Source organism: Saccopteryx bilineata, chromosome 8 (assembly GCF_036850765.1).
Source record: "Saccopteryx bilineata isolate mSacBil1 chromosome 8, mSacBil1_pri_phased_curated, whole genome shotgun sequence".
Lineage (NCBI taxonomy): Eukaryota > Metazoa > Chordata > Mammalia > Chiroptera > Emballonuridae > Saccopteryx > Saccopteryx bilineata.
In genome coordinates, this window is record NC_089497.1 from 7,292,283 (window position 1) to 7,304,343 (window position 12,061).

The 12,061-nt window shown below is 47.1% G+C and overlaps 2 protein-coding genes across 5 annotated transcripts in view; one reads left to right on the forward strand and one right to left on the reverse strand.

The window, feature by feature from the left end:
- Positions 1-7,534: 7,534 nt before the first annotated feature.
- On the reverse strand, positions 7,535-11,447 carry SERP1 (stress associated endoplasmic reticulum protein 1). The gene is made up of 3 exons (XM_066241843.1): positions 10,962-11,447; positions 10,710-10,785; positions 7,535-9,502 (listed from the first exon to the last, which is right to left on the reverse strand). The coding sequence occupies exons 1-3, from the start codon at positions 11,043-11,045 to the stop codon at positions 9,462-9,464; spliced, it is 201 nt and encodes a 66-aa protein (XP_066097940.1). The 5' UTR covers positions 11,046-11,447; the 3' UTR covers positions 7,535-9,461.
- A 163-nt stretch (positions 11,448-11,610) lies between these two features.
- EIF2A (eukaryotic translation initiation factor 2A) overlaps positions 11,611-12,061 on the forward strand; it is a 50,742-nt gene continuing 50,291 nt past the window's right edge. For 3 of the 4 annotated variants that reach the window (XM_066241838.1, XM_066241839.1, XM_066241840.1), the window contains exon 1: positions 11,611-11,762. In XM_066241838.1, coding sequence (XP_066097935.1) covers positions 11,735-11,762 — 28 coding nt within the window. In that variant the 5' untranslated portion in view covers positions 11,611-11,734. Of the gene's footprint in view, positions 11,763-12,044 lie in introns of those variants that run through there. The other variant, XM_066241841.1, reaches the window with a different exon arrangement.

Genomic DNA, 12,061 nt, shown 5'->3' on the forward strand with positions numbered 1-12,061 from the left:
ACTTGACTGTAGTCCTAAACTTATCGTAGAAATGACAAGGTAGTAAATCAAACTTCATATATTTTCTCTAATTTTTGTTTGTTTGTTTTCTTTTCATGGAATTTAAAGCCTTTTCAAGGGCCAGGTCTATGGGCCTCTGTATTTACCCGGGTCTGCGGTGGCATTATCTGTGGGTGCCCTCACCACACTTCACCAGGAGGCAGAGCTCCATGGGAAGTCGTGGAAGGGTGTCGCAAGGGCCCCGAGGCAGGGAGAGGCCCCTGTGGGCAGGCGGCCTTTGAGACTTATTTTCCATATGGAAATAATACAAGAACAAAATCTTTTGTGTACTCACAACTCTCGGCCTGCTTTAACCCCAACCTGCAGGTCTCCTGGTTTCTCTTCACTTTTCCAAGTACAACAACAGATTGTCCTTGAGAACCTGGGATATGCAAAGTATTCCATGGCCAGGGCTGATTAGCTGAATGTGATTAACAGGGCTACAAGTTCTGAGAAGCAAAACTTTGAAAAGGTAAAAGTACAGTTCAAAATGTATGAGTAGGTGATCCGAAGAAAGTTGGTGACGTCCCGCCAAGTAAAATCTAGAGGCCACTGTTCCTTTTGTGCGTTCAGAGAGGAAGACCTGTCACCCTGTCAGAGCTCTCCTTGTTCCTGCCCTTCAGAGTTCAGTGACTCTTATTTGCATGGAGTCTTTTTAAGTTTTCAGTTTGCTCTTACTTTCAGTAGGTGTCCTACCAGCTGCAGTGACGTGAGAGGGTAGGTGCTTCCTGTCCGTCCTAGGAGAGGAGAATGGAGCCCTGGAGCCCCCTTGACCACTTTCCACGTTGGATTTGCATACAGTTCACCTGGGGATCCCCTGTCGATCAAAGTTGTGATTCAATGGCCTTGTGTGTGAGGCCTGAGGTTCTGCATTCCTAACAGGCTTCCAGGGTGTGGGTGGTCTTCTAGCCGCATGCTGAGTGATAGGAGATTACTCCTTTAAGGCTTTGACCCAGGCTGGGAGTTCATCTCCACTGGTCCGCTTAACCGTGTGTGTACCTGGCAGCGCAGACGGGCTTTAAGTCATGTTTTAGCAAATGGAAGGGATCTCACTTTGAAACGCACTCTGATGCTATTCTCCATCAAGCGGGAATGACTCAAGATTTGGGGATGGTTTTCATTCCCGTGGCACCCCCTTCTTCATGTAAGCCAACTGTAATTGACGGGCGAAGAGGGCTGGAGGTAGGCAGAAACCGGCGCTGGGACTCCCGGTGCCTATCTTCACGATGCGGCTTTGGTTGGAAGTTGGGATCTAGCTCAATCCCAGATGCATGTGAGTTTTAGCATCAGGTCCAAGGGCACTCCTGGGTGCCAGGAGCTGAGCGCTCCTCTTCCCATGTCTGTGCAGACGGCATTTTCCCAGACAGGCCCTGGCAAACTCCCTTGCACAATGGATGAAATCCGGTTTGGTAATCCTGCCACATCCCAGATGTTAGTCAGCGTGGTGGGGCCTTACTGTGGAACATTCATTTCTGGAGAACAAGCTATCCCTTCCAGAGACTAGACGCGGTGGCAGGACTACGGAGCCGTTCTGATTTCGGGGTCTGGTGCAGAGAAGGGCGCCCCGTGAGGCATGCTGGCCCTTTCCTGTGCCCTGGGTGACGCCTGGGGACAGAGGCCAGCTGACAGCCCCTAGGCCCCTGCTCTAAACAGCGAGTGTGGTTGTTTGCCTCTTCCCTGATAACCGGATGGACGGGTGCGGCGAGGTGTCAGCTTTCTTCCCAAGGCGCTTTCTGCTTTTCTTAGTGACGCTTATTATGAACGGTCCTCAAATACGACTAAAGGAGTAAATACCAAGGTTGATCTATTTCTAAATGTCAGACCTATGCTGGGGCGTTGGTGTCACGGGCAGATTGAGTTCTGGTGCGAGCGCGGCCAGTACGTAGAGGTGGCCGGGACTGGAAGGAGTTAGGATAACTGTTCTGTCAGGGGAGGATGACTTTCCCGTCCTCACTTTCCAGATTGTTCTGATATGAGGGGGCCTGCATCCTTCTCTTTCACTTGATCACTCAGCTAGAATGGTGAGCTCCCTCAGCCTCGGGGGTGGGAAGTCCATTAAAAAAAAAAGACAGGCCTGACCCGTCGTGGTACAGTGGATAAAGCATTGACCTGGAATGCTGAGGTCGCCGGTTCAAAACCTGGGTTTGCCTGGTCAAGGCACATATGGGAGTTGATGCTTCCTGCTCCTCCCCCCTTTCTCTCTCTCTCTCTCTCTCTCCTCTAAAATGGATAAATAAAAATAATTTAAAAAAATAAAAATAAATTTAAAAAAGACAGAGTGAAACAGAAAACTATGGCATTTGTTCTTAAGGATTCCATACTCTGGCTGAAAAACGAAGAAATAAAACTAATAGACATGGCACTATAATAAAGGCTAACGAGTCGGGTCATAGATCCCAAAGACAGTGTTTCTGATTGCCGTGTCAAGGAAAAACTCACCGAGGAGGGGCAACTTGAGCTAGACTTGGAAGGATAGGTAGCATTGTGAGGAAGGGGCCATGAACCCAACGCTTAGAGGAAGGGCAGGGAGTCTCAACAGTGTGAGGAAGGGGCCATGAACCGAACGCTTAGAGGAAGGGCAGGGAATCTCAACAGTGTGAGGAAGGGGCCATGAACCCAACGCTGAGAGGAAGGGCAGGGAGTCTCCACAGTGTGAGGAAGGGGCCATGAACCCAACGCTTAGAGGAAGGGCAGGGAGTCTCAACAGTGTGAGGAAGGGGCCATGAACCCAACGCTTAGAGGAAGGGCAGGGAGTCTCAACAGTGTGAGGAAGGGGCCATGAACCCAACGCTTAGAGGAAGGGCAGGGAATCTCAACAGTGTGAGGAAGGGGCCATGAACCCAACGCTTAGAGGAAGGGCAGGGAATCTCAACAGTGTGAGGAAGGGGCCATGAACCCAACGCTTAGAGGAAGGGCAGGGAGTCTCCACAGTGTGAGGAAGGGGCCATGAACCCAACGCTTAGAGGAAGGGCAGGGAGTCTCGACAGTGAAAGCGGACTCTCGGGGCTGGAACCGGCCCAGAGGGAAGCTGCGGGGAGCCCGCCTGAAACGTGGGCTGTTGCCAGGTTGCGAAACATCCTGAAAATCAAAGCTGAAGAGTCATTTCAGTCCCAGAGGCAGAGGGAAGCTGTTCACGTTTAGTAACTCTTCAGATTTGCCTTCAGAGAACATTCGTGGGGGTTCCTGAGATTATTATATCAGCTCTGGAAGTGAAAGACCTTCCTATATAATTCTTTGGCGCTCAAAACATGAAAGTGCCAGACTGGTCATCAGCAAACCAGTTTTCTAACCCTTGTCCTGCTACAGGCTCGTTGGTCCTGGGAAAGAGAAGTTCTGTAGGCCAGATTCTTCAAGTACAAAATAAAGAAATTAATCATTTCTTCTTAAAAATTGTTGTTTATTGATTTTAGAGAGGAAGGGGAACAAGAGAAATATCGATGTGTTGTTTCCACTTGTTGATGCATTTGTTGGTTGACTCTTGTATGTGCCCTGACCGGGGACAGAACCCCCAACCTTGATGTAGTGGGACGATGCTCCCACCAGCTGAGCTACCCGGCCAGGACCTAAGATCATTTCTCAAGTTCCTTCTAGCTCTGAAATCAATCATTCTCATTCTCCTGTTTGACTTCCTCCATAACACTGCAAAAAGAAGAAAACCCTGTTATAGACACAGTTTTAATTAACTTTGCAGATTTGTTCTAATTCTGTCTGCACTGCAAAGTAGAAATTTGCAAACTGGAAAAGCAGTCACACCTGATTTATCCACTGAGCCTTTGTTATAAAAGGCAGCGATGGAGGGCACAGAAAGGCATTTTTGACTCCTGGGTTATCAAATAAGACTTATTTTTCAACAGGACAGATGAAAAACTTTTAGATGCAGTGACATTATAGCAAAAATACTTTTCAAAAAGTGTACTCTTGAATGCTATAGTGGATTAGACTGGTGATTTGAGCATTGCATTTCCGGGCTATATGGAAAATGCCAGTAGTAAATTTGTCACTTCAACTCATTTTCAAAAAATACCTTGCATCCATAAAGGGATAAGTTTTATATATTTTTTTCTCTTCCTTCTTTGAATTAACAGCATGAAAAAATATTGAGAGCTTTTCTAAAAACAGAAGCAAAGAGCTAACGAAAACAGACATGTTGTGTGTGGTATTTTGCTGTCACTCCTGGGTTTCTTCTACAGGGTGCATTCAAAACGCATTGTTTCTCGTTTCTACTCGACCTCAACCGGCTCTGTGACGGCAGACAGCCTTCGTCTGGTTTCCTTCTCCTTGGAAATACTTACCAAAATTATAGTCATTGTCCTTTCCCCGGCTCTACATTCGCAGCTCAGTCTCTGTACCCAGTACATGTTACCCAATATTCATTGAATGAACTTTTTTATTTATCTATAAAGGAAGGCAGTTGGACAAAATTTCCCATGTCTTTTCATCTTTTTAAAAAATTATTTTTTAAGCAAAGGAGAAAGACACAGAGAGAGGGACAGACAGGAAGAGAGAGAGATGAGAAGCATCAACTCGTAGTCACAGCATCTTAGTTGTTCATTGATTGCTTTCTCATATGTGCCTTGACTGGGGGGCTCCAGCCAAGCCAGGACCCCTTGCTCAAGCCAGTGACCTTGGGCTCAAGCCAACGACCTTTGGGCTCAAGCCAGTGGCCATGGGGTCATGTCTATTATCCCACACTCAAGCCAGCGACCCCGTGCTGAAACTGGTTACCCCGCGCTCAAGCTGAGTGAGTTCACGCTCAGGCAACCTCGCGCTTTTGAACCTGGGTGCAGGGTCAACACTCTATCCACTGCGCCACTGCCTGGTCAGGCCCATCATTGATTCTAATATATATAAATTTACTTTGAGTTACCTAAGTCCAGATAGTTGAATTTTTCCATTCAGCTTAACTTGATAGCCTCTTATTGCACACTTATTTTTCCAAATTAGGATATTTTAATCTTTTTTAATTTTTTTTTTTTTTTTTTTTTTTTTTATTTTTTTTCTTTTCTGAAGCTGGAAATGGGGAGAGACAGTCAGACAGACTCCCGCATGCGCCCGACCGGGATCCACCCGGCACGCCCACCAGGGGCGAGGCTCTGCCCACCAGGGGGCGATGCTCTGCCCATCCTGGGCGTCGCCATGTTGCGACCAGAGCCACTCTAGCGCCTGAGGTAGAGGCCACAGAGCCATCCCCAGCGCCCGGGCCATCTTTGCTCCAATGGAGCCTTGGCTGCGGGAGGGGAAGAGAGAGACAGAGAGGAAAGCGCGGCGGAGGGGTGGAGAAGCAAATGGGCGCTTCTCCTGTGTGCCCTGGCCGGGAATCGAACCCGGGTCCTCCGCACGCTAGGCCGACGCTCTACCGCTGAGCCAACCGGCCAGGGCTAATTTTTTAATTTTTATTTTTTGTATTTTTCTGAAGTTGGAAATGAGGAGGCAGACTCCTGCATGTGCCGGACCGGGATCCACCCGGCATGCCCACCAGGTGGCGATGCTCTGCCCATCTGGGGCGTCCTCTGTTGTGACTAGAGCCATTCTAGCACCCCTGAGGCAGAGGCCATAGAGCCATCCTCAGCGGCTGGGCCAACTTTGCTCCAATGGAGCCTTGGCTGCGGGAGGGGAAGAGAGAGAGAGGAAGGAGAGGGGAAGGGGTGGAGAAGCAGATGGGCGCTTTTCCTGTGTGTCCTGGCTGGGAATCGAACTCGGGACTCCTGCACGCCAGGCTGACGCTCTACCACTGAGCCAACCAGCCAGGGCCGGATATTTTTATCTTAATTCAACTTGAAGATATAGCAGTACAAGCAGCTAGAGTAGGACTATGTTCAGACGAGGAAGAATTTTTTTTTGAGTGGTATAGAATGTGTTGTTGAACCCAGCTCCTACTTCTTGAAGTTGTGGTTTGTGTCTACAACAAATAATAAAAGTAACTAAAACAGTAGGTAGAAAAGAATGAGACTTCCGAACAATTTTTTTTAGGCAAGAGGTAGAGAGATAGTGAGGTAGACTCCCACATGTACCCCAACCAGGATCCACCCTGCAACCTTGTCTTGGGCCGATGCTCAGTACCAAGCTATTTTTAGCACCTGAGGCTGCTGCATTCGGACCGGATCAAACTATCTTCACTGCTTGGGGCTGTTCTTGAACCAACTGAGCCACTGGCTGCAGGACGGGTAGAGGGAGAGGAGGAAAGGGACGAGACGGGGGTGAGGAGGGGGGGGGAGAAGCAGATATTTGCTTCTCCTGTGTGCCCTGACTGGGAATCAAACCCGAGACATCCATAGGCCAGCCTGATGCTCTATCCACTGAGCAACCAGCCAGGGCCCAAACAATTTCTAAGTATAAAATTTGTTCTAAATTTTAGATGCTAAAGCACAATAAAATTTTGTTGAACCTTCCACGAACATAATCCAACAGTACGTGGTAATCTGTGCGACAGAACTCCAGCAGCCTCAGTGAGGAGAGAGAGCCCTGGCCCTGCAGTTGAGCGCACAGATTTTAAGTCAAAGGCCATCACAGTGCATATTGTTACAATGAAAATCTTTTATTCTGGAAGCCCACTCAAATATTTTGAGGAACATTATACACAACCCACCAGATACAATGAAATCCCAGGCAACCCTTTGAAATGTACTAAATTATAAAGAGTAATTCAATAATGTAATCTCAATACAGCATTTATTCTCATACTGTGCAATATTAGATGACATATAAAATTCAGTTGGGAGCCCTGGCTGGATAGCTCAATTGCTAAGAGCACTGTCCCGAAGTACAGAGGCTGCTGGTTCGATCCCCGGTCAGAGCACTACAGGAATGGATCTGTGTTCCTGTCCCTCTCTCTCTCTCTCACTACCTTCTTTCTAAAATAAATATAAAGTTTTTAAAAATTCAACTTCAATTGGGAAAGGGAGGTCAAAAGAACTGTGCACCTGACCAGAGGTGGCATGGTGGATTGAGCGTTACCCTGGGATGCTACGGTCCCAGGTTTGAAACCCCAGGTTGCCGACTTGAGCACAGGCTCACCAGTGTGAACGTGGGCTCACTAGCGTGAACGCGGGGTCTGTGGCTTGAGCGTGGGTTCACAGACATGACCCCAAGGTCATTGGCTCAGCTGGAGCCTCTCGGTCAAGGCAAATATGAGAAGCCATCAGTGAACAACTAAAGTGCTGCAAAGAGTTGATGCTTCTCATCTCTCTCCCTCCCTGTCCGTCTGTCTCGCTGAAAAACAAAAACTAAAAACTGTGCTTTTTCCTTGAACCAGACTGGATAAAACTGACATGTGGGTAACTCCTAGGTGGGGAAGTTCTTAACTCATTGCACTTCACTGTGCTTTTATGTTTTCTTGCTATATATTGCCAGTTAAAAACTTAAATTTGTGTGTCTGGGTACTATTTATTTTATTTCAAGTACAACAATAATATTAGGATTCTTTAAAATCATTTTCCATTAATTGTTAAAAAGTACACTCAGATAAGATTGCACAATCATTTTCTTATAGACAACATCAAATATTCAGGGAACTTTATTTTTAAAGAAAAAATCAAGTAAGACATAGTTTTCATTGACCCAAACATGCATAATCCATCCTTAATATAAAATGCACTCAATTGGAAAATCACATATGAAATACAAAGGGAATGCAATTTTACATATGTAAATGGTTGCTTGCTATAGCAAGTTAAGTCAAATTAATCAAGACATTGTACATGAAAAAGAAAAACCCACATCTTAAAGTCAATTATCTACAGTACACCAAGGGAAATTCTGATATGGAATGGTTTGACTCAAAGCAAAGAATAAGGCACCTGCTATAAATTTAGAATGATAACTTTCATTTTTAATGTTACAACACAATCGAGTTAATCAAGACTCTTGTTGCAAAGAGGGAAACAAGTGTAGGGGTGGACTTCCTGGGTGACAAAAGCTGTAACAATGAAGATAAAAACCTGCTGGCCCCAGGTCAGCTGACCCCTTCCCTATTCCAGAGCAGTCACATTCCCAGCACCCCCTCCCCCACTCCGGGCGCCAGGAGCTCTTTGAGGTTCACGCTGTGTAGACTAGGTAGATTTCCCTTCTGTTCTTCTTAAAACAGCTTATTTTAAAAAGAAATATCCTGAGGCAATTAACAAAGCGAAGGAGCAGCTTTCTTTCCAATGTATTAATACAGAGACACTTCCCAGGCTTTTTCTCACCACTTCACAGCTGGGTACTGAACTAGCCCACACCGGCAGTTTCAGAAGTACCAGAAAGCCCCAACCTGCCTCTCATTCCCCTCACCATGAGTAAAAAGAAAGTCCCATCAATCAGAACCCATGAGATCATACAACAAAGGGAAAACTAAAGACTGCTTGATCTTTATCAGGAAACCCATTTCATTCCAGCCGATACATTAGTCTGATATATCTAGAACTCTAACAGAACTTAATTATAAACCTAGAAAAAGCATTTCCAAACTGAGTGTAACCTTTTAGTTGATGTGCCCTTTTGGTGTTAACAGTGCTAGTCACATGCTAAGATGTCTTCTGGCACATTGGACTCAGAGAGTATGCCCTCACGAGGCATCCATTTTTAGTAGTATTTTTCCCTAAAATGTTGTCTAGTATAGTAGACTGCGTTGATATATTAAAGTAAATCTGGTGAAATATAAGGTGACATAAACAAACCTTCCCTGACTTGACTCCACCATGACAGCTTTTAGTGAAACTGAAGTGACTGATATAAGTTACAAAACGCTCAATCAAGTTGTTTTCTTATGGCATCTAAGTTTAATATATTCATTCATGCAAATTCCAAGGTAGTGTAACAGAAATATTGTTAAAATAACATTGTGGCTAGAAGCATCTCCCTTTACATTAGGCATTTAGCTTTTAAAGTTTTCTAGGTGCTCAAGATTGTAGAAAAACTAGGCTAACTGTATAGCTATTCCATTAACAAGCACCTAATAACAGGAGTTTCATGACCCTGTATTTGGGAGTGTGCTTTCCAGATATTGTAATAAAGTGCCTAGCTATAAAAAACCGTAAGATTCCGAATTTTAAATTAAGCTAATTGCATTTTCACATTAGGGTTAACAAAATCTAGACCCTGCCTATACAGACTTAATCTAATTATCTATACTGTCTACTGTTTTAATAACCACATAAAGAAAAACTTATTCTTACATGACTGAATAAGCAGGGTCCACTACTGTAGCTTAACAATCAAATTTTATTGCTTTAATCATGTGGTGCTTTTGCAAGGCACTGTGGTATGGACTAGAAAACTTGGAATGACTTGTGAAGAAACCTTGGAATGACAGATGAATGATGATATGAAAACTCATTCTGAGGCAGGATGATTTACTGAATTGTTTTTAACCAGGGTATCAAACATCGGGAATGAGTTCAAGTTAAAATTCACAGGAGAATGGAAACATCGTAAGGTCAGTCACTTCACATGCCCATCCTGATACTTTGAATAATCTGGAAAATTGCTGAAAAGAGAAAGAGCAAATATTAAAACATGTTTTATACAAAATATGTCTGGCAAGGGGCAAATACTTATTAAGGTAATTTGAGACCAAGAATACCCTTAAACAATTATTTGCAAATATTATATAACTTCACTGTAATAAAAAATGAAGACAGGCCTACTGCAACAAACAATCGAATGCCCTATGTTATTTTTTTAAGTCTCAGCTTGAGTTTTATGTCCAAGTGTCCCAGAGTTTGAAAATAAGTGATCATTTTAGAAGGTACTTGCAAGTTCTAAAGCAAACAGGTTTTTCAAGCACAAAATTATTTTGGTTTATTGCTAAACATTAAGTGTCCTCTGAAGGCCTGACCTATATACTACATGCATGTTTGCTCTTTCTCACAAAGCTGAAGTTCAATAATCTTTAGATAATATAAATATATAGTTTGGTTCTTGGCCATTTATCAGGAAAGCTTCTAATTAGTAAGTTTAGGAGACAGGGCAAATAAAATGTTTAAAAGAAACCTCAATAATTTTAGAATGTCAGAATATGAAAAGCAGAAACATGTACTTCAATTATCAACAGCTTATGTAAGATAACAAAGCGAAGAGGAAAGACATTCTGCAAACCATTTGCGGAGGCAGGAGTCTGTTACTCTTAGCAGCAGGCTGCCTGTAAACGAGTTTCTCTTACCATATGTCAAACCTTTATTAATCTAAAGACATTTGTCACATATCAAATTGCCACGTTTCTTCTATGATGAATCAATTCTTTGCACTAGCTTTGCCCTGTAAAATATACCCAGTTCTGATATAAAGATGTTAAGATTCTGGGACATGTTAAGTTCGACTAACCATATGGACATAACGTTCACGCGTTTCTTTTTTGTAAAGGGATTGATAATGAGATTGGCAAAACATTCTATCTCCTTTCGTGAGATGTTTCTGTTCTTTGTTTTGGTCTAAATTTTTTCCACCTTGACCATTACCAAGACCCTGACCTCCTTTTCGGATGTCCCGTGAGCACAAATCCAGCTGGGGGAAGTTTCTGGGGCACCCCCTCGGTGCATATGTGGGACAAGTACATCGGCTGAGATGAAACCTCTCAGTGGAGCTCCCGGCAGGTGGGTTGAGAGCTACGCGGTTAAGATTCACCACTGATGGGTCACCACGTCATCCCAAACCCGTCACCCAACCTCCAACCAACGGCAGCCCCCAACACTTACCAGAACCACAAACAACAAAAATGAAGAGAGCCAATAACCAGGGTCCTACGGACGCCTTCTCCTCGGGAGCATTTCTCTGCAAAAAGGAAAGCCCACCGTTTCCAATGCAGAAACGCAGCCCGGCCCGGGGCTGCCGGAGCCGCAGGCCGGGCCCAGTCCTTCCCCCCGGCGCCGGGCCGTCGCCCCGAGCCCCCCACGGCGCCCCGCAGCCCCGCTCCGCGGGGGGACCCCGCCGGGCCGCCCTCGCCTTACCGAGGTCTTGGCGACGTTGCCGCGCTGGGTGATGTTCTTGCTGTGCTTCTCGTTCGCCATGCGGATCCGCTGCTTGGCGACCATGTTCGCGGCGCCGCCACCTGCCCCAGGCGCTGCCGGGACTCGCTCGCTCGCTGCCCGTCGGCCGCTGCGGCGGCCCGCGCCCGGTGCCCGCGCCGCGGGAGGACGAGGCTCTCGGGCGGGCGCTGCCTCCGGCCCTGGGCCCGAGCGCGGCGGCTGCAGGCACGGAGCGCGGGCGGGCGGGGGCCGCCGACCGACGGAGGGCGCCGCGCGGACCGGCTGGCGGGCGGGCGCGGGAGGAGGACAGCAGGCCGCCGGCACAGGCTCGCGCCGCCGCCGCCGCCGCCGGGAGCGTGGAGCCGAAGAGGAAGGAAGCGCAACGCAACAAGCAGACCTTGCAGCCCGTGCGCTCCGACTACTTGGGGCTCGGCTGCCAACGTCAGCACTGGGCGGACTCCGCCCCGCGGAAGTGCGGGCTCCGCCTGCCGAAGAAGGGAGCGAGGGCGGGCGGGGGCGGGCGCGGGGACCCGAGCCCGGCCCTCCCAAGTTCTGCGGCGCGTGGCCCCAGAGCTGCGCGTGCGCGTCGGGGCTCCTTTTCTACGCCTCTCTCCAAACGGAAGTGAGTCGGCCCCGAGACCGGTGACCTCGGAAATACAAAATTGCTGTCTCCGCGCCTGAGTAGACGTGTAGCGGCAGGTTTTGGCCGTCGTGAACTCTGACACGAAAGCTTGGGTTTCTCTTTCCGGGACAAGATGGCGCCGTCCACGCCGCTCCTAACAGGTGAGCTCTGAACGAGCAAAGACGGTTTCTTCAGAGCAGTTGTTTTGTGTGTCTTTGTCCATGGGGACGGGCTTAGAAGCCTTGAAGGTTGGCCGGCTTCTTCTTGTGGATTGCGGAAGAGTCGGAGGGCCTTTCGGGTTTCGTGCGGTAGCGTGGCACTCGGAAGTGAGGTCTCCCGCCCCTGGGCTTCTGCATTCCCCCTCCCATTTGCTCATCCATCATTCTTCCCGCTGCTTCGAGTTCTTCAGGAGTGGAGGAAGGAAGATGACAGAACGTGCTAGCTGAATTTGTTACCCTAG

What these genes read in the sequence shown, in the direction of transcription:
- SERP1 (XM_066241843.1), bottom strand. Translation starts at nt 11,045, where the DNA reads ATGGTCGCCAAGCAGCGGATCCGCATGGCGAACGAGAAGCACAGCAAG. An exon ending in GCAACGTCGCCAAGACCTCG is followed by an intron (nt 10,786 to 10,961) that starts GTAAGGCGAGGG and finishes TCCTTTTTGCAG; the next exon opens with AGAAATGCTCCCGAGGAGAA. An exon ending in TTTTGTTGTTTGTGGTTCTG is followed by an intron (nt 9,503 to 10,709) that starts GTAAGTGTTGGG and finishes TTCTCTTTTCAG; the next exon opens with CAATTTTCCAGATTATTCAA.